The 27,812-nt window shown below is 37.9% G+C and overlaps 1 protein-coding gene and 1 non-coding gene across 4 annotated transcripts in view; both read left to right on the top strand.

Moving 5' to 3' along the window:
* CNOT6L (CCR4-NOT transcription complex subunit 6 like) overlaps positions 1-22,298 on the top strand; it is a 116,447-nt gene extending 94,149 nt beyond the window's left edge. For all 3 annotated transcript variants that reach the window (XM_055588875.1, XM_055588874.1, XM_055588876.1), the window contains 4 exons: positions 2,883-3,034; positions 5,833-6,060; positions 8,179-8,381; positions 14,915-22,298. In XM_055588875.1, the coding sequence (XP_055444850.1) occupies positions 2,883-3,034; positions 5,833-6,060; positions 8,179-8,381; positions 14,915-15,127 (796 nt within the window). In that variant the 3' untranslated portion in view covers positions 15,128-22,298. The remainder of the gene's footprint in view (positions 1-2,882; positions 3,035-5,832; positions 6,061-8,178; positions 8,382-14,914) is intronic.
* A 5,054-nt stretch (positions 22,299-27,352) lies between these two features.
* TRNAC-ACA (transfer RNA cysteine (anticodon ACA)) lies at positions 27,353-27,424 on the top strand. Its single transcript has one exon. It is a non-coding gene; the product is annotated as a tRNA-Cys (tRNA).
* Positions 27,425-27,812: the final 388 nt, after the last annotated feature.

Raw genomic sequence — 27,812 nt, 5'->3', positions numbered from 1 at the left:
TCAAAACTGTGTTGAGTAATAGTGGTGAAAGTGGACACCCTTTTCTTGTTCCTGATCTTAGAGGGAATGAAGCATATGGTATTTTATAGGGAAATGTCCCTGTCTATATTAGAGTATTATTAATAGGTAAAACTCTGAGTATTATTCTAATTATATAAAAAATGCACACACATGCTTGAGAGAAAAGTCTGGGGAAATATGTTGAGATGTTGATGGGGGTGTTGGGTTGCAAGTGACTTGACGTTTTCTTTATTTTTTTCTCATTTCCCAATCTCTGTATGTTACTTAATAAAATAATTTTTTCACTTTTTTGTTTTTAAGCATCTATAAATACGGAACTGAAGATACCTGGTTTAAGAACTAAAATACCAAAGAGTTGTGGAGATATATTATTACTTATTTAGCTTACAATTAATATGGCTTTCCCTACAGTACATTTTCAGTTTTTATTAACAAAAATTAGTCCAAAATGAAGGAGACAGTAGTTCATTTATCTCCAATTCTAGGTACTGCACCTTTGAGTTTAAACTTGAGTTTTTCAAATGAACAACTGTTTTACACCATATATCATGCAAAGAATTGATTTCTTTTCTGGAGAAGACTTGGGAGTTATATTTAAAGTAGTGTCAAATGTAAATTCTGTGTTCCTTTAAAGAAATGGTCTAGATTTAGGTTTGATTGAAGAAAGATACAGGGAAACAAGTTTTAGTAAAGACAGTTCTATAATTAGATAGTCTCACTCCACCACCCCTACCAAATAATATCCTGCCTCTGGTAGAAGAAAAATATTACAGTATTAAGCTGTTAAACAGCAATTTCAGACTTTCCTGCAGGAGCCTAGATTACTATAAATAAGTCTTAAGAACTCTGTAAATATTTACAAGATATGTCAAAAGTTAAATCCAAATAATTAAACTAAGTAATTTTAAAATAACACTCACATTTCCAAATACCAAATTTTAACACTTTGGAAATCAATAACATGTTCCTGATACACTGCTTAGTTGACTTGTTGCAGACCTCTGAATTGAGTTTTTGCCTACTTGCTTGCTTTTTTCTGAGTTCAGAGCCAGTTATTTACCACTTGTATCTGTGTGTTTGTGTGAATCAGGGTTTTTATTAATACTGTGTAACCAAAACAGAATAGAGAAATATACTGGATACTGAGACTGATAGAAAACTATAATTATCATCTATACCCTCTGATTTCAAATTTTTATAAACATCAAAACAGATTCATCATTCTCAATGATTGATTTATTCAGATATAATACTGCTTTTATCTATTTTATATATGATAATCTTACCAAGAGTTGTTTAAGAAAGAAAGATTCTACTGCTTAAAGATGTTTTTAAAAGTCCTGATATTGAGGATGATCCATTATATCTGTGGAACTCATTTTGTATCTGCCTGCTTCTCTTTATTTCTCTTGCCTTACCCTAAGCCACCATTATCAGTCATCCAAACAACCTGAAACTTTCTGATTCGTCTCAGTTCTCAAACTTTGGCTCCTGTAATTCATTGTCTACAGTGGAGCTGCAGTGATCTTAAAAAATATAAATCAAGTACTATCATATCCTTGCTTAGAATCTACTTCAGTCACTTCTCTTCCTCTTAATCTCCAACATCATTTCATACCCTTCCATTCTTTTATAACCCATAAACATACAAAGTTCTTTGCTAGCCCAGAACCTCTCACTTCTTCCTCTATCTGGAATGCACTTAATTCCATTCTTCACCTTGGTAATTTCTCATCATTCATGTTCCAGTTTAAATATCACCTCTTTAGAGGGTGGAAACTCCACTCCTTTAATCACTCTGGCTTGGGAGTAGGCACATGACCCAACCTTATATTCTTCTCAGCCCATCTGAGACATTCAGACTGGGAGTCGGGAGAGGAGTATTGTTTCATCTAGCACAGTGTCCTGCAACACAGTACAGTCTTAGTATTTTTGAAGGACTGTGTGCAGGCTTCACTTTCAAAGCTAGGAGAAGATGGGCCCTTTTATAAAAGTGGAAATGTCTTTTTCTCCTCTTAAAACCTAGTGAAAGGCAGACAGTATATTCAGTAGGTTTTGGCTGTTTATAAATGCTTTACAAACTTAGTAAAACTTGACTAACAGAGGTTAAATGGCTTGACTAAAGTCATCCTGCTATTAAATGGCAGTGCTGGACTCAATTCTGTTAAATCCTACAGTACCTACTTTGGCACTGAGGAAAGGAAATACTGTTAGTACAGATGCACAAGCTGTAATCCCAGGGAGAACCATCCCTCATCTTGTAGAATCATTCCTTCTGTTCACTTATATTCACCCAATGCCAACTTCCTAGAAGAAGCCAGATGGAAAAATTGGCTTCGCCTTAGCTGGGATAAGGGTGTGTCCCTGCATTTTCTTGACAGATTTCTTGATGTGGTGAGAATAAAACTACCAACAGGGTAGGTAGATTTTTTTTATCTTCTGTCTTATTAACTTGCTGACTCAGTTAAGCTTGTGTTTACCTTTGAATACCAGAAAATCCCAACTGCCACTTAAAGAAATAGGAGAAGAGTAATTTTCTCCCACAGGAAGTCCAAAAATGGCAATCCAGAACTGTTCAGCTGCTTCTCCATTCGTAATGGGCTGTCTTTTGCCTTCCTGTCTCTTACCACATGGGTAGAGATGGAAAAGGGTAAAGGAGTACACACATACACACCGTCTTTGCTAGGTGGCACTTCCAAGAAGGTTTCTACAGTAATCAGACGTTTTCCCTCTCATTGGCCAGAACCATATCACAAGACCCCTTGCAGCTAGAAAATGACTAAGGAGACAGTGAGTAGTGTCTGTATCTTGTGCTCTTCTCATACCTGATACCATAATACTAATGCATTGTGACCTTTTAGATTTACATTGGTGCAGAAGCATACGGTGGAATTTAACCAAGTGGCAATGGCTAATTCAGATGGATCCGAAGCTATGCTGAACAGAGTGATGACAAAAGATAATATCGGTGTCGCTGTGGTATTAGAGGTCCATAAAGAACTATTTGGAGCAGGTGAGTGTGGTTTAAAATCGTCCTACTAAAAATAAACACCATCTCAAGTGCAGCGTGTCATGCTGGTATTTATTGCATAGTTATTTTCTCATCTTTTGAGGAAAGTTAAAGGAGATGGGCAGGAAAATAGTCCTAATTTGTCATCTATGTCTTGGGATATTACTTGCCAGGTACTCTGTAAAAAGGAAAGTCTTTAATATGCCATTAATTCCAAAAGGTTATTTGAAATAAGAATTGTTTTAAGCTGAATTTAGAAATTATAATGACTTTTTAGCTGTATTTTTAGCTTCTTGACTCTGAAATCTTTTGTCTTAAGGTTAAGTACTTGGCACGTTTTCTTTTAATTTCTTTGTTATATTTCAGTCATTGTCAGGGTAAGAGCGGGATCTTTTATCTACCTGGTACTTTTCTTTTCCATTTTAGATATTTATAGCTTCCTTCAAAGTCAGAAACTCATTATGTACTTTGCATATCCAGACCTTTTTCCTCCCCTTCCCACTGCCTGCCTTTGAGCATTTCATTGCTTACCTAACCGTATTTCAGGTAAAACCAGGGAGAACGTGTCAAGACTCCATCAGGGCTTTTATTTAAAATGTTTTTCTTTACTTAATACCTGTAGAAGAAAAGATTTTTGCCTTAAGTATTGATTTGAATTATTCAGACCATGCATATTTGTCATACCTCCTTTTCTCACTGTTCTTCAGTTTATCTGTCATCAAAGATGATCAGTCTTTGATATATGATTTAAAATTCCTTATTCTTTTTTATCCTCTTACTTGTACTTACTTTTATGTCCTTTCCAGTCTCATTCTTTTCAAAAGCTTGGTACCTTTTTTCTGGTAACGCGAACATTGAATTTCTTTTGGAGTTTTACTCTCCTTTTAATCTGTAGAAGAGTAATTGTAAAGTATACAGTTGACACTTTTATATTCTGAAATATCTCTCACTCCTAGAGGAGGAATTTAATATTATAGAAGGTGCTTATAGCCTCTTTAAAGGGGCAAGTTTTTAATATTTAATATAGTGAATATTTAATCTACAGCCACAAATCACACTATAAAACTTCTAGGAAAAGACGATAGAGAATTTGGGCTGCAGGTTTTTTGTCTTATGATCAGATTGCTTTAAAATGACTGTTTCTATCACATATGAAAGATACTTTGGTTACTTGTTTACTCAACATTAAAGATAATTATAGCTTGGTAAGATGGAAACTTAACTTTACCAAAATAATAGACTGAGAAAATCCAGTCTTTCTGCAGAGTTTATATTTTCAATAGAAAAATTTTTAAGAAATCTGTTATAGAAATTTCAGTAGAAAAGTTAATTTTGTATGTATCTAGTATTCCAACAGTACCAAAGTATATAGAGTAAAACATGAGCATCCCAGTTTATTCATACCCTCTAGGAGTAACTCTTACTCATTATTTACACATTACTAGTGTATGTGTGTATACTTTTATTTAAATGGCATCATACCATGCATATCGGTTTCCCTGGTGGCTCCAGCTGGTAATGAATCTACCTGCCAATGCAGGAAACATAAGAGACGTGGGTTCAATGTCTGGGTTGGAAAGATCCCCTGGAGAAGGAAATGGCAACTTGCTCCACTATTCTTGCCTGGAAAATTCCATGGACAGAGGAGCCTGGTGGGTGACAGTTCATGGGGTTGCAAAGAGTCAGACACAACTGAGTGCGCATACACACACACACCATGCATATTGAGTTTTGTGCCTTAAAAATTTTATGGATATCTTTCTCTGTCAGTATATCTTAACTGAGTTGAATTTTCAGTTTTCCCCTCCAAACATGCTTATCGCCTCTTTCAAGGGGCAAATTTTTAATGTGCTATCCTCTCCCACCATGTTAATATTTATTTTGGCAGAATTATAAAACATTATTTTAGGGGAAAAAATAACCTCAGAAATTTTGTAGTTGAATACCTCATTGTCCAAATGAGCCTGAGTACCAAAACGGTTATTAGTAATAAAGGTTAGTAATTAGTAACAAAGCCACATCTGAAAGCCATGCCAGACTTTGAGAGCATACTTCCTAATTCTCATTTTTAAAATTACTTCTTCTGAGTGTATGGTATGAAGATTCTGGTAGCAGATTCATAGCAAATTCACTTCCTTACCTTATTTTGTATAGATTAATATCATGTTCTTGCGTTTAACTACTGACCTTGTCATTGATGTGCTCAGAAAATGCAAAGTGAATGAGTACTGGGCAGTGGAAGGATTTAAATTAAGGTTTAGGTGATTCAAATGACTAAAAACCTACTTCACTAGGTTATTGTGATATTTACGTGACAGATATTTAAACTACTTTTTTACACTAAACTCAGCAAATCAAATCAAACCAATATAATCAAATATTGGTTATATGATGGGATAGATCCTAACTTGGCTAGAGAGCAGGATTTGGCAAACTTTTTCTATAAAGGAGCAGGTAGTTAATTAATAGTTTAGGTTCTGTGGGACACATACGGTCTCTATCACAGTCTTCTTTTGTAGAACCCTTTAAAAATGTAAAACCAGCTTCAGCTCACACAGGCTGTACAAACACAGGTGACGGGACTGTGGGCTACAGATTGTCAAACTCCATATTGGGATTATCAGAATCTCAGCACTTTAGCTTCTAAGAACTACTTTATGAGTTAAAGGGGGGAAATAGAAGTTAACGGAAAAGAGTAAAGAAGTGATTATGGGTTTGAGGGAAAAACTCTTTTTAAGATACTGCTTTTTTATAATAAAGTATAATTTTTTAACCTTTGTTTCCCTAATGCTTAAATTTAGGTATGAAGCCTATTCATGCTGCAGACAAACAGCTGCTTATAGTGGCAAATGCCCACATGCATTGGGACCCAGAGTATTCTGATGTGAAACTCATTCAGACCATGATGTTTGTCTCAGAGGTTAAAAACATTCTGGAGAAAGCCTCAAGTAGGCCTGGCAGCCCAACCGCAGATCCTAATTCCATCCCGCTGGTGCTATGTGCAGATCTTAACTCATTGCCAGATTCAGGTATTGATAACATGATTTACTCTTTGCGTTCAACTTTGCTTTTACTTCTAGTTGAAAGATCAGCTGGCTCTTAACTTTTGAGCAGAGAATTTCTCTTCTAAATTCAAGAGTGTATCTGTAAGAATCCCAGGAATAGGACATGGGCTAATTGAGAAGAGTTTATTCAGCTAACCTATTTCCAAAGGTTAAGGGACACAAAACAATTAATGACACAGTACTCTGCTCCTGGGGGAATTAGGGAAAGTGGTGGGAAATGCTATCAGAACTTGGAAACAGTAGTTATGAGGAGAGGGCCATGTAATAGGAGCCGCGGATTTGAACTGGGATGCAGTCAGTCCCTGGCAAACCAACAAGAAGGGAGCCAGGGGAGTATATATCTTAGCCTCTCTCTGCTTCTGTCCTCTGATCTCTCACCACTGCTGTCCACTGACCAAATCCAATAGAGTGTGGAGGGGTTTGCTTGCAGTTGATGTAAGTCAAGGCCAGCCTCCTGTGTCAGAGAGTGCAGTGGAAAAGGGTGACCTGAGAGGCAACTAGAAAATGTTCAGCAGATATAGCTATCTAGTTTAATAATGTTGGTAACCTTTAAGTGAGTTCATTAAAATCCTTTAATTCTGATATTAGGTGGCAGAAGAATGATCAGAATTACCTTAGGATTTCACGTTACATCTCGAGCTCCTTTTAACCTCTTTATGTCCTAACTTAAATTATTTTAGATCTTTGTTAAAAAGAAAAAAAATCAGTTCTGCACTTAGATATTAAAATTCAAATGTAAAACATTATTGTTGTTTTGCTGTTACCAAAGCATATTCTAAATTTTGTATATTTTCAGTAAGCTACTTTAAATTGTTTAAAACAACCACTGAATAATAAATGTAAAATAACCCAAACACTTACAACTGTAATATAAATAAAAGTCTCACATGTAGAAAATACCTTTGCTTTCTCTCCTTAGCAAATAAATGCCGAAATCATCCTTTGACAAAAGTTTGTTTTCAGCCCCTGGCCCCTTTGACACCTTACCCATGTCCTCCTCTTTGAGTGCATTGCCCTCTAGCACAAGTTTCTCCCATCTCATTTGACTGTCATTTGGCATCACAGCAGAGTGAGTTGGCTCAAGCCAGACTCTCAGGGCTGGATCCTGGTTCTCCCTCTTAGGAGGTATGCAATCTATGACTTAAGTTCCTCATTTTTAAATAAAGGGATAATCATTTTATCCACTTCATGGAGTTGTTTGTGAGGTTTAAATGTGTAGGGCTCTTACAACAGTGTAAGAGCATGTAATAATTGCTAGATAAATGATAGCTCCTTTTCAGCTATTCACAGTACTGATGTTGTGCTCATCATTTTTTATTTATGTATGTTACTGCCTTTCCCGACTCACAAATAGAGATGTGTGACTGCGTTAACTAATCATCATCGTCAGAAAAGTTGCGGTATTTTTTTCCCATGTTTACTTACTCAGTGGAAGTGGTATACTTTTTTTCAGTGCTTCTACTCTCTTTAGCTTTTTAGACACATCCAATATTTTTGACCAAGTGATCTGCCTCCAGCATATAATGTCTTATTTAGTGTGACTGAAAAGTCTCACTGTAGCCTGAAACAAAGATTGACGTTGCCTTCCTGAAGCTAGACATTGCAGTGTTGAAGATGCAGAATCTATTTTTGTTGTGAATGATTTAAAAAATTTTATAACATAGTCCAGAAATTGTTAACTGACTGGATAGAATGGTGAAATACTAAAGAGAGGTTGCTTTGAAATAATATTCTACAAACATGTAGGGTCAAGACTTTCCTAGTGAATGCCACCCTAGACCCTGGGAATCATCTTCATCTTGAAGAGCCATTAAGAAAACTGAAGCTGTTCCAGGGTGATCCAGATATTTTGCTCTGAAATAGGCAAATAAATACCCTTCAGTTGGATTGAACCATATGAAATTGCTGATATTTGATTTCTTAACGTTAACCTGAAGAAGGCAATTTCATAAGTAAAATGTTCAGTGTAATAAATCCACTCTGAACTTGGGTACGTGTACTTGGCAGCAGATTTTGTCTATGAAGTCTTCTGTAAGGTCTAAATGCTAAATGGTAGTGTTTCTTCTTTCTTTATTCTGCCAGGTGTTGTGGAATATTTAAGCAATGGAGGCGTAGCTGACAACCACAAAGACTTCAAGGAACTGAGGTACAATGAGTGTCTTATGAACTTCAGCTGCAATGGGAAGAACGGAAGCTCAGAAGGGAGAATCACACATGGCTTCCAACTGAAGAGCGCCTATGAAAATAACTTGATGCCTTACACCAATTACACCTTTGATTTCAAAGTGAGTGAAGCCTCTGGGCTGGCATAGAAATTATGTCAAATACAAACGTGTGACAAGAAAGAGCTGGAGATATGTTACTTATGTTTAATTGTATAATCTTTAGGAGTTTTTACATTCTCTAAATGTCTTGGCTAAGTGTGCACCTGAATATGTAAGGAGGTTTGTTAGGTTTTGTGGCTGTTATTGTGGAATTGAGAATCCTCTTTGAAAACTCATTTCTTCAAATTTCACATAACCATGATAATAGCAGAAGTTTCCGAAATACTGTGTATGTTCCAGGTACTTTTCAAAAGCACTTTGTGTTTATTAATATAATAATAATAAACCATACCATCCCTGACTTTCAGTAGGAATCCAAATAGTAAGCAACTTGATAAAGCTAAACTCATCCTAAATGAACTGTAGAGTAGTCTCTCAAAATTTTCTTGTTATTTCCATTGATATTTATCTTAAAATTTTCCAGGTTTCTTTGGGGAGATGTGGTTAGAAAGGTTGTACTTAGGGTTTATTTTATATCCACGTTGTCATATTAATAAATTACCAGACAGTGGACCACCACTCTAGCTTAGTAAAAGAACAAGAAGGATTATTTTGCAAAATAAGAAAAAAATTAAGAGGATCAGCTTTATAGGATCAGTTGTTCTTTTGAAACATTGATTGATAGTGGTTTTTCTGTAGTTAATCCCTTTCCATTTGCAAATTTTCTGATCATTCTGTCTGCTTGTAGCTCTTCTCTTGTACCTTTGTTTGACTTTCTGGCATTTCAGGAATCTATCCTAAAGTCTTATACTATCCTGAAAATGCAGATGTTGGAAAATAGTTAGGAGTAAGAAGCCTAAAGGGAATTTAATAAAACACCAAAGGAAATTTATGAATTGGGCTCTGGCACATCTCCAGTAGCCTTTTTCCATTTTCAGTGCTTGTTAGCCTGTTTCCAAGAAACAGATAGTAGGAAGAAAACAGGAAATTTATGTGCTGATGTTATTCATCAGTTTTTGTAATCAAGAAATGGAAACAAATTGTTTATAGGTTGAATCTAATTTTAGTATTTTAACTGTTAGAGTAGGTAATACTATGCAGAGATAATTGATTTTGTTCAGATCACTCATATGCAGTAATGTGCTAATGAATATTTAATGACCAGCTTTCTGAGGAAAAAACCCAAGTTTTTAGTGTTTGCAGATTTCTGTGGTACAGGTACTCTCACTCTCACTGTAGTACATTTCAAGCTCCCAACATCATACCATTGAACACTTGAGTTGGGATGAAGTGTCCAGCTGACTCTGTCACTCCACTGCTCCTGTGTAAGCCTAAAGGAACACCTCTGGATTTGATACACAGTTAAATATATAGGTTAAATCCTATACAGTGGTATATAATACATCTCTGCCAGCACAACCCAGAATACTTACAAAAAGCCTCCCTAAAGTAAATATTCAGTGGTTTTACAACTCTTAGTGTTGTTTTGGTATGTGTGTACTTAAAAAGACTTAAATCATTTCTCCCTTAACTAGGCTTTTATAAAGGTTACTTTTTCCTTGTCCATAAAGTAAAAATTAGGGAAATAAAATCTAGAATATTAATCTAAGCCATCTTCCTCAATCATCTGAGTAGTTTTAAAATCTTTTCTTGATATTTCTTCAAAAGAGCTAATGTGTTAGTATTGAATTAAAAAATCTTGTTGAACCATTTATACTGTTTACAGAAGTACAGTTAACGAATCAAAAGTGCATGGCTCAGAGAGTGATGTTTACATATATATGATAGGATGAGAAAGGACAGAACTATAAGTATGTGTGAGAGAGGCATGAATGGGAAGATAAATACGATCTCTGGCTGGTAGATAGACGGGAGAGTGGAATAGGGTGGAAAAGAAGAATGATCAGAGAAAAAACTAAAGGCATACCTGACTAGAGAGAATTAATTTTGGTGTAAGTAGCAGACAATAAACTTCAGTTTCATACAAAGAATTTTATGTAACTGGTGATGCACCACTTTTGAAGGCAGTTGGTAGAAAAGGATAGGTAGCATCAAATATAAAAATGTCATGTGCATAGTGTTAAATACAGATCCAAGTCTAGTATCCTGCCATTACATCAGTGGAGAACTGTTAAATTTTGTTCATTTTGACCTAGCATTTGTCTACTTTCTTGGTTCTTGAATAAATTAGAAATGTAGAAAAGTGGTACTTGGAACTGAGTCATTTAATCTAGAACTAATTTGGAGTCACTTGAAGCAGTTAGGAGAATTACTTGTAGACCAGGTATCTTAATGAGTTTAGGTTGCCATGACAGAATACCATATACTGTGTGGCTTATAAAACAACAGAACTTTACTTCCTACAGTTCTGAAGGCTGGAAGTTTAAGATCAGGTGCCAACATGATCAAGTTCTAGTGAGGCTTGTCCTCTGGGTTGCAGGCAGCTGTTTTCTCATTGCATCCTCACTTGGTGGAGAGAGCTCTGGGGCTCCTTTTTATAGAGCACTAATCCCTTCATGAGAATTTCATCTTTATGACCTACTCATCTGCCAAATGCTCCACTTCCTTATACTTAGGGATTAGAATTTTAACATGAATTTGGGGGAATACAAATGTTCAGTCCATGACACCCCATCAGTTGAATCAACTGCTGATTGAAACTGGCTGCTGCTTTTACCACCCACCCCTCCTTATATCAGTCCAAGGGTGTGTCTGAACCATTTAATGAAAAGAGGGAGGACTTTTTTCCTGTTATGTCAAATAGTAAATCTTTGTTACATTATGAAATTTATAGTGTATAATTTTCTCACATTCTTTACAAAACAAAGCTTAATATATTGCTAGCTCATAAACTATTTTTGCTTTTTCCTTTTTTCTCATACACCATTCTAGATTTACCTGTAGTCTTTAGTAGTACAAAGACTATTTTCCTGCATTCAGTTCAGTTCAGTCGCTCAGTCGTGTCTGACTCTTTGCGACCCCATGAATCGCAGCATGCCAGGCCTCCCTGTCCATCACCAACTCCCGGAGTTCACCCAGACCGACGTCCATTGAGTCAGTGATGCCATCCAGCCATCTCATCCTCGGTCATCCCCTTCTCCTCCTGCCCCCAATCCCTCCCAGTATCAGAGTCTTTTCCAATGAGTCAACTCTTCGCATGAGGTGGCCAAAGTACTGGAGTTTCAGCTTTAGCATCATTCCTTCCAAAGATCAGGGCTGATCTTCAGAATGGACTGGTTGGATGTCCTTGCAGTCCAAGGGACTCTCAAGAGTCTTCTCCAACACCACAGTTCAAAAGCATCAATTCTTTGGCGTTCAGCCTTCTTCACAGTCCAACTCTCACATCCATACATGACCATTGGAAAAACCATAGCCTTGACTAGACGAACCTTTGTTGGCAAAGTAATGTCTCTGCTTTTGAATATGCTATCTAGGTTGGTCATAACTTTCCTTCCAAGGAGTAAGCGTCTTTTAATTTCATGGCTGCAGTCACCATCTGCAGTGATTTTGGAGGCCTGAAAAATAAAGTCTGAAACAGTTTCCACTGTTTCCCCATCTGTTTCCCATGAAGTGATGGGACTGGATGCCATGATCTTCATTTTCTGAATGTTGAGCTTTAAGCCAACTTTTTCACTCTCCTCTTTGACTTTCATCAAGAGGCTTTTTAGTTCCTCTTCACTTTCTGCCAGAAGGGTGGTGTCATCTGCATATCTGAGGTTATTGATATTTCTCCTGGAAATCTTGATTCCAGCTTGTGCTTCTTCCAGTCCAGCGTTTCTCATGATGTACTCTGCATATAAGTTAAATAAGCAGGGTGACAATATACAGCCTTGATGGACTCCTTTTTCTATTTGGAACCAGTCTGTTGTTCCATGTCCAGTTCTAACTGTTGCTTCCTGACCTGCATACAAATTTCTCAAGAGGCAGATCAGGTGGTGTGGTATTCCCATCTCTTTCAGAATTGTCCACAGTTGATTGTGATCCACACAGTCAAAGGCTTTGGCATAGTCAATAAAGCAGAAATAGATGTTTTTCTGGAACTCTCTTGCTTTTTCGATGATCTAGCAGATGTTGGCAATTTGATCTCTGGTTCCTCTGCCTTTTCTAAAATCAGCTTGAACATCAGAAAGTTCACAGTTCACATATTGCTGAAGCCTGGCTTGGAGAATTTTGAGCATTACTTTACTAGTGTGTGAGATGAGTGCAATTGTGCAGTAGTTTGAGCATTCTTTGGCATTGCCTTTCTTTGGGATTGGAATGAAAACTGACCTTTTCCTGCATTAGTGTCTTTTAGAAAAGAAAGAATTTGAATCAGAAAAGGTTGAGAATTGTTAGTCCGTAACCTTATTTGTGAATATGATACAGTGTACAAATGTACCTGCTGCTGCTAAGTCGCTTCAGTCGTGTCCAACTCTGTGCGACCCCATAGACGGCAGCCCACCAGGCTCCCCCGTCCCTGGGATTCTCCAGGCAAGAACACTGAAGTGGGTTGCCATTTCCTTCTCCAATGCATGAAAGTGAAAAGTGAAAGTGAAGTCGCTCAGTCGTGTCCGACTCTTCGCGACCCCATGGACTGCAGCCCACCAGGCTCCTCCATCCATGGGATTTTCCAGGCAAGAGTACTGGAGTGGGGTGCCATCGCCTTCTCTGACAAATGTACCTACATATGTATAAATAGTCAGGCCAGTTCAGACATGATCTTTCTAAGGCTTGAGATAAGAGCTTTTACTCTGGATGTTTCAAACCAAGAAAATAGTTACAAGTGATGTCTCCAGTTAGTCTCCAGTTAAAATACATCTACTTTCTAGAATGCTTAACATCTTTATTGGGGTCTGTATTTACAAAGGATTCTCTAGCCCTAGTAACTAATGTGCATAATGACACATTATAATAAAATGATAAGATACAGGAAGTTTTATTCAACAGAAGTAGTTGAAAATGTTTTATTTGTGTAAAACATAAATGTTTTAAATGTGTTTGCTGAAGTAAAAGGTGGTCTCATAAAGGAAAGGAAAGCCACTGTGACTCTTGTTGACCTTTTCCTAAAATGGCACTGCAAAACTAGGCATTAGCCAAAAGGAAGGGATAAAAATACATTGTACTAATGTCATTTCTTTACTGTTTGGACCTGGAACATTAATGGCAGAGCTACTCCCCTGGATTCAAGTAGGTTCCTTAATTTGTGGTAAAGTAGGGTTAAGGTATACCTATTGTTGAATAAAGCCCTCTCCCTCAAAAGAACTGTTTGGTTGTTTTGGTCTTGATTGTGTCCAAATTAGCAAACTAAGGTAATTGTTTACAAAATTTCACAGTATAATTTTTTTTCATTGAGTTCTTTTTTTGGGGGGGGGGTAGCCCATTTCACTGTGATACTCTTTAAAATATTATCTGAAATTCACTATATGTAGTATTTATAAATAAAACAAGTGCTTCCAAGTGTGGAAGTTTTTCTCCATGCTTGGGTTCAGGCTCTGTTGATGTGGGAAGGAAGAAAGTTGACTTTACTCTCTTGCATATACACAACCCAGGGCAAAATCAAACACACTTGTTTTGAAACTTACAGTTCAGATAAAGCAAATCTTCTAACTCAGATGTACAACTGAATACGTACATAGGTCTCTGCTGAATGTTTTGCCGAGGTATTTTTACGCAGCAAGGAATCCAGAATTTACAGTATACCAGGATTTGTGAGAATGAGTATTCTAAACTAAAGAACAGATTAGAATGATGAAATATATGCAGTATTTTGTATACACGTATAAAATCTGGGAAAGCTGAGCTAGGATTAGCAGTCTGGAAACATGCTTTACAATGGCTTCATTCAGATGGGTTGATGTACAAATAACTGGAAGTAATGCTAGTTTTCATTAAAAGAATTATTTTTGTTATACCTTTTCATTAACTATGTATATGTATAAATATCTTTATTTTCTGCTTATTGGAACAAGAAGAGTCAGTGCAGTTTCCATAATGTTTATGCTGATAAATGAGATTTCACTGGCTCAAGCAAGCCAATTCTGGAGAGGCTTAGACATGGTTTGGTAGGCTTATTTAGCTTCTCAGTTTGCTTACCACTGTGCACATGTGAGGTCTTCCCTGTAGCTTAGTTGGTAAAGAATCTGCCTGCAGTGCAGAAGACCCGGGTTTGATCCCTGGGTTGGGAAGATCTCCTGGAGAAGGAAATAGCAAACCACTCCAGTATTCTTGCCCGGAAAATCTCATGGACAGAGGAGCCTAGCATGCTGCACTCCATGAGATCACAAGAGTCAGACACGACTTATTTCATTAATCTGCTTTGTATGAGCACATGTGCAAGGTGTTGTGGTTCTACTAGGTACTGTGTTTCCCTCTTTAGCCACCTTTATTTCACATAATTCCCATTCAAGATTTGAGCTTTATTTGACCCATTGTGAAGACAGCAGGTACCAGAAATACAGGTTACTCAGGTATTTGTCATTTACAAATTATGAATTGTTCTTTTATATATCTTGGGTTTTTCATTTTATCTAAGCATATATTTTTCTCTCTTTTTCCAACCCCCAATCTCTTTTCAGGGCGTGATTGACTACATTTTCTATTCCAAGACTCATATGAACGTGCTTGGTGTCCTGGGGCCTTTAGATCCTCAATGGCTGGTTGAGAACAACATCACTGGGTGTCCACACCCTCACATCCCTTCAGACCACTTCTCACTGTTAACACAACTTGAACTCCACCCTCCACTCCTGCCTCTTGTCAATGGTGTTCACTTGCCTAACCGGAGGTAGTGGAGTACTACCCCGCCAAGACGGGGATCTGTTGCTATGGACCTGTACAGTTGTAAATCAAAGTATGTAGGAGTGAAGTATGGCCATCCTTAAGCTGCTTCTTCAGGTTCCTTTCATTATGTGTTTGCTATAAGATTTTGTACAATTTTGTGCATATTGGTATCATTTGGCACTAGGGCTGGAACCAAAGTATTACTGTTTCCAAATTTTTGATTTAACATGTTTTTAAGTTGGACTGTCTTCATATTATATTAGGAGTCAGCATTCATAATCGATAAATCACCAATTCAAGGCCCAACAACAAATGTATTTGTTTTTCCAAAACAAATACTTTGTTTTGAATGTTTTCAAGTGAGCCAACCATTTTTCATGTTTATTAAAGGCAGTTTTTAAAGACTATAAATGTGAGATTTTAAACTGAATGATGATATGCCTTGCAGGAAACTTTCTTGAATTTGTTTTCCATAACAAACTGATTTTTGGCTCCCCAGTCATTTGCACATTAACAAAGCACTTATATTTGCTAGATCTGTACATAAACTAGCCATAATGAGGAAAATTGAGAAATTAAAGATGATTGCACAGTATGCTTTAAAAATCAAGCATTTAACAGCACACAATTTGTTGGGCAAGCGCTGGTCAATTTTTTTGTTTTGTTTTGATTTTTGAGGAATCATTCTGTATTTTGTTCCCCTATTAGTTATAACCTTACTAGAAATATTAATTCTAAGCCTGTCTCTCCAGTTTATTTATAGGAAAACAACGGGTAATTTCTACTGCCGCACACCTTGAAAACAGAATTTGGCCTATCTAGGATGCCCCTAAAATTAGTGTCCAGTATTTTTTTTTTTTTTAAATTATTTCCATCCACCCTTTTCTGCCTGGTTGTGCTAGAAAAACAGATATTATATGATCTGTTTCATTTTTGCTGTTAAGGGCATATGTTAAAAGAAATAACTACTGAATGAAAAGGCCCTGATCAGAGTTTTTAGAAGTGGAAATCTATACAGATATTTCTCATGTTTTCCAAAGTAGGTCAAGTGGCTGTTGGTTTTTGCTTTTTGAGGTGACAATGGAAAGGATTTGGGGGAGAGAAAGAACAGGGAGTAGTTGAAAACCTTGAATCAGTTTTCCTGACTCTAGTTGCCAAATGGCCGTTATATGCTTTTAATCTTTGTTTCTGTTGTCTGTCAGGGTTGAATTAAGAAGCTACTGGTTTATTCCCAACTATTGATATGCTCTTTAGATACGTTGGAATTCTTTTTTCGCCCAGGAGGGGCCAGTTGAAAATCTGTGATTCAAGAGGCAGTGAACGCAATACCGTTTTCTGGGGGAAAAATTGGTTGGCTACTTGATGTTAATTATGGCACAGTAACAGGAAAAGGTTGTGTCTGTGTTTTTAAGTTTTTCTTTATTCTGCTTTTTTGCTGCTATAAGAGTTTTCTGAAATTTATATTTTAAACTTTTCATGCACTTTACTGTTTCTAGTCTCAAAATGTGATATTTTTAATAAACAAGAAATTTTCCATTATGTGAATGAAATTTTAAAAGAAAATAGCCTATATTTGTGTCTCACTAATATATAAAGTACAGGTCAAATTTAAATTATTTAATTAGTTTTAAATATATACAATTTGTCTCCTCTTTGAAAGCTGACATCTTAGGCTGTTTTATTAGTCTTAAATGATGCATTTCCTTTGGTCATTTTGTACTAATTTCTTCCATAGTAAATTAATCAGGCTACATAAGATAATATTTCCCCTGAAGGGTAATTTTAGTGGGACAAGGGTGGTGGGATGATGTGATATCAGATATAGGATTGCATCAAAAGGGTTCTGTAAAGCCTAAACTCCCTTTTAAAAGTGCCTAGTGATAGAGGCGTGGTTTGTCATCTATTATAATTGGAATGTCATTGTAGTTGAGTGAAGTTTGATGTAAATAAAATATTCTTTTAAAAATGTCAAGATACCAGAATAAACAAACAAAATAAACAACCCTTAAGATGACAGATTTTCCTCAGTGTGCAGGTATCCCTTCTTATATACCTCAAGCATTCAACATCTAGCCATGCAAATTGATTACCTGAAGCATAGTACTGGAAAGTAGAATAGCATGAAAAACTTAATTTTGTGGACATTACCTTTTTTTGTAATCAGCTACTGTATGTTTTATTTTTATCTCTTGTTTTGGGTGGGTTTTCTGCTCTGGAGGTATATGCACTAACTAATACATTTTCCTCTTCTCATATGCGCATGTTAATTAGCAATGTGAGCAATATTTCTTACCATACTTCACTCCCAATATTTTTTGAGATGTTTGTATAAAATGGAATTTAAAGTTCACTTATGATTGTATATGAACCACAGAGGAGCCCATTTATTAATAAAAAACTTTTTTAATAGTTAAATGTAGAGGGAAAAATAAAAAAAAATTGGGAAACATTGTAAACAGCTTAAGTTTATTTTGTGTATGATCGAGGCACTCTGTTGCAGGAAGGTGTGTAATTGGGTTCTCTCTGCTTCCAAATGCACTCTTTCAAACCATTCATTATCCTGTGTATTTTTAATGTGGTTTTAGTAAATGTTGGTAGTAGCTCTGTTGAAGTAGGTAATTGTGTTATGTTTTGGGTGGCAAACACACTTGGGGCATGGTAACCCAAATTTCATGTGCACGGTTTCCCTTGAGCCCACTGCCCAAATTTCACACACCCTTCACCCTTTGTTCCCTTTGTAAAAGGAGTGGTATCTGTTTTGAGCTGCCAATTCAGATGATCAGAAATGCTGCTCCCCTCAGTATTGTCTTGTTGAAAACGCATGCCATTTGGAACCTTGGCATGAGAAGCCAAAAGGAAGAGGTGAATGACATACGGTATATATTCAATGAAAGTAAAATATTTATGCTCATATACTTTCTGGTTCTCAGAATAAGTTAATAAGCTTTATGCCATGGGACTGCTGCATATTTTATCTGAAGGTTAAAGAAAATGTGGGCATTTTTAGATTGTGATAATGTTTTATTTTTTTTAACTGTTAAATATGATTTCTGATATCGGTCTAAGAACTGGAGTGTTCTTTAAATTTATCAAAACAGTGTTGTTTGAGGAAGGGAAAACTGCACTGGTTGCCATTACAACAGTCATACAAGTACATGTCACGTCACCCACTCTCTCAGGCATCAGTATCCGCCTCATAGCTTTACTATTTTGATGGGGAAATCTTGCAGCATCCTCAGGACTGACATCTGAGAAAGGCTCAGATCCACTTACTGCTCCTTGCTTGTTGACTTTGTTTTAAAATATTGTGCCTGGTGTCAACTTTTAAGCAACAGCACTGCCTAAAAGCAAGCAGAGAACAGAATCCCAGCACCATTCTATAGGCAACTTTTTAGAATTCAGATATAGTAAATCTGTTCAAGATTTATGATGTTTTATGTAAAAAAAAATTTTGTACAATGTAGCTGAATATTTTTGTTTCATTTCTTTGATGTAAGGCGTGTGAACGTTCGTTTGAATATCACATGTTAAAGTCAGGTATGGCACAATGGGTTCTGAGACCAGCTTTTCCTCCCTCCCATTTGCCTTGTTCCAAGCTCTTCTTTTCAAATTACTTTTCTGATGGTCATAGGCAGATATTTAATTTGACTAATAAGCATCCTGTGTGAATGTATTAAAGAAGCCACTGTGTTTTAGTGTTATAGTTTGCAGAAATATAAAGCTTCATTTCTTATTTGTCCCTATTCTTTGACAAAAGTTGTATATTCAACCATGTTAAAGTTATATATTAAATCACAGAGAAGCAAGGGAGAAAGTTGAAAGATACTGAAGGCTCATATCACTTGATTCTATGGTGGGTTGTATTAGGAATGAGGATGTGACACATTAAAACTGGAACATGGGCAGACATACAGTGTTCCATTTTAAAATTGTATCTCCTAAGTATATAATTTAAGTGGGTGAAAAATTAAGTTTGTATTTGCATTTCTAAGAGCTTCTAAAAATCACTAGTGCCAACTATACTTTTAAATCAAAAAGCAAGGAATAGAGAAAGCACAAGGAAAAAATAGGTTAAATGTGTTCTTCGAGAGAACCAGAGGCATATGGTTTGGCATTCCTAATCCAAAGCTAGATTTTCTAGCAATAAAAGTCAACTGTGTCCCAGTACTTACTTAGTTTGTTTCTAAGGCCTTATATTCTGAGTTTCTGAGGGATTTTAATCGCTTTATAAAATGTACTGACTGATAGTAGCTTCAGTCACAAACAGCATCATCAGTTTCTGATACATTTGGCAGACCATAAGAATAACAGTTTCATAGCAGGCAAAGACTTCATTGCACATTTTCAAAATAGCACTCATATATACTTAACAGTCTGACATAAGTGTGAATTCTCACATTGTAAGGTAGTCTTTCTCTTCCACCTGTCCTTTCCCTTTAAAAAAAAAAAAATCACCTTTCTAATGTGTGGAAGATTTAACTTTTTCCTTCTGAATTGTATCCTGTTTCTAGAACTCTGAATTATAGGTTCATAAATTAACTAGGGAAATTAGAGTATTTTTCTAAGCCAGGAACTTCAATTAAAGTTTTGAATTTGTAGACAGAGAACTTTTATACTACGGTTGCTTTGAGTGATTGTAATTTTTTTTAATGGCATCATGATCACTGAATTTGAATTCCAACACAAGTAAATTAGTACATCTTACCCTGGCCTATTTACCAAAATTGTAATCTGTTCAGGAGCATGGTGCCAAAAGCATCTTGGATTTTACAACATGATACATGTTTATTGTGTGTCTACCTTTGAGCTTAAAAGAAACAAGTTCTTTGTACTGCAGGATGTTTTGAACAAGATCCACAGAAAGAAAAAAAAAGCAGTTCTTTTCAGGAAGTTAGTAAGTAAACATGCATGTTTCTTGTTTTTAACCAAATACCTTCTTTGTATAAGTTTCTCTGTTAAACAATCACAAATTCTATAAGAAATAGGGAGATTCCAGGGAAAGCAAGCTTCATTAGCCTAGTTAGTCATTTCTTTTGGCATAAGTTTGTTTGGTTAGACTTGGGTTATTCTTGGAACCAAAGGAAAACAAGCGTGTTGAAGTTTTGTTCAACAAACATCATGACACCGAAGAAATGGAATGTTTTTAGGTAAAGTAATTTTTACTTTCAAAGCATAAGAAATGACATTTCTGCATTTTCTTTGCAGTGGTAAAAATTTAGTAGCATTGTACTGAAATGAGAAGTTGTGTCATCAGAAACAAACCACATTATGAAGAGTATATGCAAACACCAAGTGATATGACTCTCTTGGCACAGTAGCGTTGGATATATTTAGCTCTCAGTGGCTTTCAGAAGGCGTAGCTTGATGCCTCCTAGTAGTCTTTTTTGTTAAAAGTTTCCCCAAGTTGAGATAATGTCCCTATTTGTATGTCTGTCACTTTCCACCCTTAAGCATAAGAATCATGGTAGCCCTCTCAAAAGTGGTCCTTTATTGCTCTTTTCAGTTTTGTATTAATTTATAATTACTGATATATGACTGTATTTCCTTTCAATTTATTAATGGTTATATGTACCACATTTGTTTAATTAGTTAACTCACACAATTGGCTCAGCATTGATGTTTCAAACAATGGCTTTGCTTCTTACTGAACAGGCTTAGTTTCTCGCTACTTGTTTAAATCTCGATGCAGTAAGTGATGCAGTAGTCTGGGTGTGTATTTATTCAGAAACTGTACTGTCCTTTTTCTCTGTGCTTAACTTGCTTAAAATATATTTCCTTACCTTTGAAATTCCTGAGCGGTGCTCTGCCAAGTTTGGGGTGGGGGCGGGGAGGTGGGTGGGTAGGGGTTTGGATGGCTGTGTTACTGCACACTGGATCTGGAAGTGTTCAGTGTTGTGAGTGGCAAATTTCTTAAACACCAGCAGCACTGAGAAGTGCACTATGGGCATTCGTACAGTTGTCCAAATGCAAGCAATTCTTTCATCTAGGAGAAGTGGAGGAATAAAGTTCATTGGCATACTTGGTATATTTTGAGGGGGAATGAATGTTTCAGCTTTGGGTTTTGTTGTCTCAAAGTGGAATGGGGTGGTAAGGAGGGAGGTGATTTTTTTTTTTTCTTCTTTTTTTTGTGTGTGTGTATGTACCTTTTCTCTCTGAAAGGGCCAGAGTGTTGGTCAAGTTCACCGTGTTAATTTATGTATATTTTTTTCTATTGTGATTTCTTTCAACCATAAAACAAGTGCCAACTAATCGTCCATGAGATGACTTACTCTTCCACTCAATTTACCATTTGAATAGAGAAGGGTTCATTTATTTTCCTTACTTGGCATTAAATTAATAATTCATTGTTTTGCATACATTTTTGTAATTCAGTGGCCTCTAAAGTGTTTTTATAACTAATTTAATGGTTGGAGAGCAAAGCACATGAGTTTAAAACTGAGCAAGAAGTTTTGGTGATTTTTTTTTTCCCTATATACTGGTTAGTTTCTACTGATACTATTCCAAAATGAATTCTGTTTTAAGTTGTGTGTTTACTTTGCTTTTGTCCTAAGAAAAAGCCAAGCACTAAATTTGTGACTGTGTTCTAATAATCAGTTCAAAATCTGAGATTTCCTTCCTTTCTTTTTTAAAAAATTAGATTTAATGAAGTGCCATGAATTGTAGCTTACTAGTGTTTAATGTTTAATAGACTGGTTCTGTGGTGTTCTAATCATTTAACACTCTGTCATCCCCGGAGAAAGTGGTTCTACTCTTAGGGAACACATTCTCTCGGACAAAATCACCAGCTGCTTTATTTTTCTATTTATTACAGTTAAACAGTTCATGAGGTCTGAATCTTGACCAAACTGCTCAGCTGAGATGTTTTTCACAATAGACACTGTACAAAATGTGTGTGCAAAAGGACACAGTTGGGTGGTAGTATTTTTTCATTAATGTGAACATTGACTAAACAAAGCAGTCCTGCCTTTTAAATCTTGTGGCAGCTCAGGAGGGAGGTGCTTAAGAACCTTAACTACTATGTCAGATGACAAAATACTTTTTTCCATTTTGGAGATTGGGTACTGCTCACACATGATGTATAGGGCTAAATATATGCTTGTTTCCTTGCACCTGTGTACTTCCCCTTCTCTCCCTCCCGTCCTTCCCCTGTAGGCAATAAATGGCCATTTTGCAACTGCATACCTTTGTCTTGGTTTTTTACTCTTTATGTGTGCAGTGTAAGGGTCTGCTTTAAGATCAGCACGTCTCTTCTAAAGTGAAGTCGGGACCCAGAGTCAGGCACAAATTACAAATTCATATTATGTAATATTTTTCCTAGAGCAAACTAAGGTACACTTTGTTTAGAAAAGATTTGTAAGATAATTGTAGCTATGAGACTTACTTTGGCTGGAGAAATCTGAACAGAGGGACATGTGACTTCTGAATGGGGCTTTAATAGCCAGTGTACAATTTGTCATAGGTGTTCCCTTTTCTTGCCTTGATGATCATAGATATATGTTGAGATCAGACCATTCATCCTAGGTCCTTGTAGCTTTGATGAACAGAGCTCCTCTGCTGACCAGCATAGGACATGAGTGTAAGTGAAAACAACTGCCAAGTCACAGGGTTGTCCTTGAATAAATGTTTGTTATTAAAGCATAATCTAGCCTATTCTGACTGACAGACAACTATCAGCCAGATATGCTGAGTTACCAGTATGGACCAATCAACAGGCTGACCTGCCAAGATGTACAGTAAATTCATTCAACAAACAAGTCTCTGCTATGAACTAGATGCTTTTGCGGCATAAAGATGGACAGGCTCCCCATCCTCCAAGAATTCACATTCCAGATCCTCTTCTATTTATGACTAAGAACAATGAAGTGTTGTAGTTAAAGGTGTCTTAAACCTTAGAATCTTGGAAGAGGGGAGGGAATGGCACACAGTGAAATAATTAGGAATTCCGAAAATTACAGATATTCAGTAGAAAAATACTGTTAAGGCATGGTGTGATTGAGATAAGATGATTCCTTTTTTTTTTTTTAATTTAAATGCAAATTTTAGTACTCAAAAGTTTTAGGAGATTAAAAAGGATAATAAAGCCAAGTTCTTTTCCTGTTTATTAGTAAAATTCAAAACAAAAGCTACTGCAGTAGCTAGTAATAAATGTAAAAAAGAAGATTAACAAAGAGACAGCATTGGAAAGGAACAAGAATTTGTTGTTTAGTCGCGTAGTTGTGTCCGGCTTTGCGACCTCATAAACTGTAGCCCGCCGGGCTCTTCTGTCCATAGGATTTCCCAGGCAAGCATACTGAAGTGGATTGCCATTTTCTTCTCCGAGACAAGATTATTCTTGAAGAGAGTGGGGAAAAAAAAAACTGAACTGTCCAGTTTAACAAGTGTTTAGGAAAGATATTGACAGATTACTTCAGACAGATCACCAAGAACAAATCCCTAGGCTGAAAGCTCAGTGCCTACTGATTGGTCTCCTACCAAAGACCCAGTGTGAGCCTGTTACTGACCCTGAAGACCCTTTCTTTACAGAGGCCTTGATGTTGGCCAGCCTTTTGTCAGTCTTGCAAAAGTAGAGTCATTCACCTCTGAAGTGGATCTTGAAGGGACCAGGTATCACATGTCTTCTTAATAAGGCAGTGTCCTGACACTGCCTTATTAAGAAGACATGTGGATGCAGTCAAGATGTTCCGCAGGTGACCTTATTATATTTCACCATGTGATCTCAGGCAAAACATCATCATCACTGGTAAAATGAATATAAGAAAGTACATCTCGTGAAATGGTTCTCTCAAAAAGCAGACCCCAGAACAAGGGCTTAAATGCAGGTAGTTTATTGAAGTGATCCTAGGAAAGCAGAGTAGGGCACTGAGAAGAATGAAATAGGGAGTGAGGAAAGCGATGTCAAGGGTGCATTATTGAGCCTATCACCTCTGTGAGCATCTGGGGCTAAACCTGCCACGAACCCTCTAAAAACCTGAATGGAATGCACCTCAAAAATGTCTTCATGAGGGATGGGCAAGGAGAGGATTTGCTTATGGACTCCCATCTCCCATGAGGCAAAGGTTACTCCCTGGGTGTTCATTTCCTTCTTCCGTCCATGTTTGTGCATCTATCAAATCCACTAAGCAGGTTCCTGCGGGCGTCCTATACAATAATAGAGAAATGGGGTGTGGGTGGTACAGAAAGTGAGAAACATTTGATGTGGCTGAGGCTACAAATAATAATGTCATCCTCTTCCACCATGTGTTCCACATCTAGCTTTGCACCACTGCATCAGTGGGTCTAGGTTGCTTCCCTAACTTTGGGTAACCCAGACCTTTATCCCAACGAGGTATTTTGTTCTTCTTGGGCCATTGGTGACTGAATTTGCTAGCTCATCCCTGGCATGAGAGAACCAAGAGCTCCCCAGTGAATCCCTTGGGTTCCAGATATGCTTCCTCCTGTTGCGTAGTACACCCCTACTCCCTATGTGACCCCTTCTGGGGGGCAGCCTACATTCCAACACCTGGGCAACATGTGGGATAGAAGCCTATCTTAGTCCACACTCCCAACGACTCTTCAGAGTTCCCCATGGTGCTTGGTGGAGACTGTAACCCAGCTACGCCCTTAGTCCTATGCTTCCCAAGGAACAGAACCTGCCACACCAGGTTTTACGGAGTCATGCCAGAAGCATATTAGGACGGCCTCCAGATCTCTGCTAAGATTAACTCGAGTCACTGGAGAGTGCCACTGTGTCAATAAATCGTTCCTTACATGCTCTTCTTACTCAGGTCTCTCAGGCCCCCACTTCCAAAGTCCACATGTATCTCCAGTTCCTGGTCATAATGTTAGCCCAGGTCTTAGAATTCTTTGGCAAAGTTGTTTTCTTGTGGTGTGTTCCTCTGCACAGTCTGTGCTGGGATGTCAGCAGGGGGAAAGGGCACTAGCCCTTTAAATTTTCTGGAAGTCTCTTGAGCCAGAGGAGGAGGGGCTTGCAACAATGAGGGGAAGGGCACTGGCGGTCTGTTTTCTCTGCACCTTTGTGATCAGAAGCAGCAACTGGGCGATCAGAGCACAAGTGCCCAGTATTTGGAGAACTGGGTTCTTTTTGCTCACCCTGCCTCTTGCAAGCTGTGTGCTGGCTGCTCCAGGAACAGTGCACAGCTGCTGCATGCCATGTGGCTGAGGTGGGGGGCAGCGGCAGGGGCGTGGGGTGGGGAGCTGCTACTAGCTAAGAGTTGACATGGACCAAAATGAATCACAATTTTACCTTCCAAGACTTCCCCTGGAAGTTCGAAGTCTTCAGTAGACTCCAGAGTTCTCAAAGAGTTCCATCAGACCGATTATGCCAGTGTAATGGTTCTCTAGGTGGGGAGACAGATTCCTGGTGCTTCCTACTCTGCCATTTTCCTAGCGTCCTTCTCCACATCTAAGCTTAACTTCGAATAACAACCACAACCTGATGCTGCTATGTAACAGTCCATTACACAGCCATGTTCCCGTCACGGATTATTTCTTAATATTGTGGCAAAAGACTGTCTCCTGAGCCCTTCGAGGTGAGGGAATGTTTGGCAGTGGCTAAGCAGTTCGCACATTATGAACCCATTGCAAATTCTCATCCCTAGGATTCTCTGGATGCCTTTGCTTACACCCGGGCTTCCCCGTGTGGTAGCCACTGTCCTCATGTGGTTATTGAGTACTTGATAGTTTAAAAAAATATCAGATTCAGATACGGGTACTAGAAAGCTGGAAATGACATGTGGCTCATATTATATTTCTGTCTGAGAGCGTTGTTCCTCAATATGCCAAGTAAGGTCTGCCATCTCTACTCTACATGTTTTTGGCATTATTTTTACTAATCTAACAGAGTGGTTAGTTCCATCCTCTGGTGCTTCAATGAACACATTTAATCCTGAATCCCCGGCAGGTGTACCCATGTCAATACATTCACCGTGATTAAATCTTCTGAATGTCATTCTTCCAAACAGTCTTAGAATATATTCTGCTATGATCTGAATGATTGCATCACCCTAGAATTCGTATGTTTCAATCCTAACCCTCAAGGTTCGTGATTAGGAGGTAGTGCTCTTAGAAGGGGCTTAAACTTTGAGGTTAGATGTCTCATGAGTAGGATTAATGTGTCATTATATAAAAGACTCCGGAGAGATCCTTTGTCTCCTCACCATGTGACGACACAGCAAGAAGGCACCAGCTATTTACTAGGAAAGAGGCTTCCCAGGTGGCACTAGTGGTAAAGAATCCACCTGCCAATGCAGGAGAGATGAGGGTTAGATCTCTATGTCAGGAAGATCCCCCGGAGGAGGAAATGGCAACCCACTCCAGTATTCTTGTCTGGAAAATCCCATGGACAGAGGAGCCTAGCGGGCTATAGTCCATGCAGTAGCAAAGAATCGAACATGACTGAGCATCTGAGCACATGGACTAGGAACAGGGGCCTCACCGGAAGGTGATCATACTGGTACTTTGATCTAGTGTTTCCAGTCTCCAGAACTGTGAGAGATTTTTATCATTTATAAGCTACCAGTCTGTGGTATTTTATTATAGCAGCCTGAATGGATTAAGACATATTCCTAAACATATCTTCCAGATTTCTTTCAATGCGCATTGACAAAATTCTGCATCCCCTTTGGTGTATTTGCTGTCTTCTGGAGCAGGTCCTGCCCTTTCCCTCTGGGCTTAGTTGGGAAAGAACTTTTGTTATGAGGCCGAAGACAAGGATGGGCGGTCAGAACATGTTCTGAGGAGAGTAAGCCTCTTCTCAGGCAACTGCCACAAGTGAAGTCATGTAAAGGTTTTATGCAAGTGAAGGCTGGTTGCCTTGGGTGGGATGTTAAATTGAGAAATTGATAAGGGGAGGACTACTACTGCTAGCTGGGAGGATCCAGGGGGTTGGAGAGGTCAGAGTTTGCAGATTCATCTCTGCTCAGATGTTACCATCCAAAGTCTCAGTGAAATACTCCTTTGCATCCAGAGCCCTTATCTTAGCATAAAATACCTGACAGTCCTATACATTGAGGCAATGTTGCAACTTTTCAATCTACATTATCAGCCATGTCTACCCCATGACTACAGGACAATGGAATGTGGCTAGGAAGCCTCAGGTTTTGTGTTAAAAGTTTTAGGCATTAGCCTTATCTTTTTCTTTGTGTATACTCTTCAGGGCAATCAGATGCATCTATACCATCTAACAATTCTTACTGATTATAATTATTATCATAGCAGTAAAGTGCATCAGAACTTCCCTGGTGGCTCAGATGGTAAAGCGTCTGCCTACAATGCGGGAGACCCGGGTTCGATCCCTGGGTAGGGAAGATCCCCTGGAGAAGGAAATGGCAACCCACTCCAGTACTCTTGCCTGGAGAAATCCATGGATGGAGGAGCCTGGTGGACTACAGTCCATGGGGCCACAAAGAGTCGGACACAACTGAGCGACTTCACTTTCGAAGTGCATCAGTTACTTGACCAAAGCTTTGTCTTAACCCTGTACTATGTCTCAAGACACCACAGCTCAGTAAGTAATTATGATGCCACTGCTTACTAGTGTTCATTTATCACCTATAAGGAGGTTTTCACTGCATTCCTCCTTAAACAGATAACCCAATCTCAGAGCTGCATGTTGGGTATCAGTTTTATGCCACCATTCCTGGTCCCAAGAGCTTTATCAGTAAGGAGCCATTCAGAAAAATAGAAACCACTTTG

This window comes from Bubalus kerabau, chromosome 7 (genome assembly GCF_029407905.1).
Source record: "Bubalus kerabau isolate K-KA32 ecotype Philippines breed swamp buffalo chromosome 7, PCC_UOA_SB_1v2, whole genome shotgun sequence".
Lineage (NCBI taxonomy): Eukaryota > Metazoa > Chordata > Mammalia > Artiodactyla > Bovidae > Bubalus > Bubalus kerabau.
The sequence above is the reverse complement of the archived record's forward strand: the minus strand, read 5'-3'. Positions and strand labels throughout refer to the sequence as shown.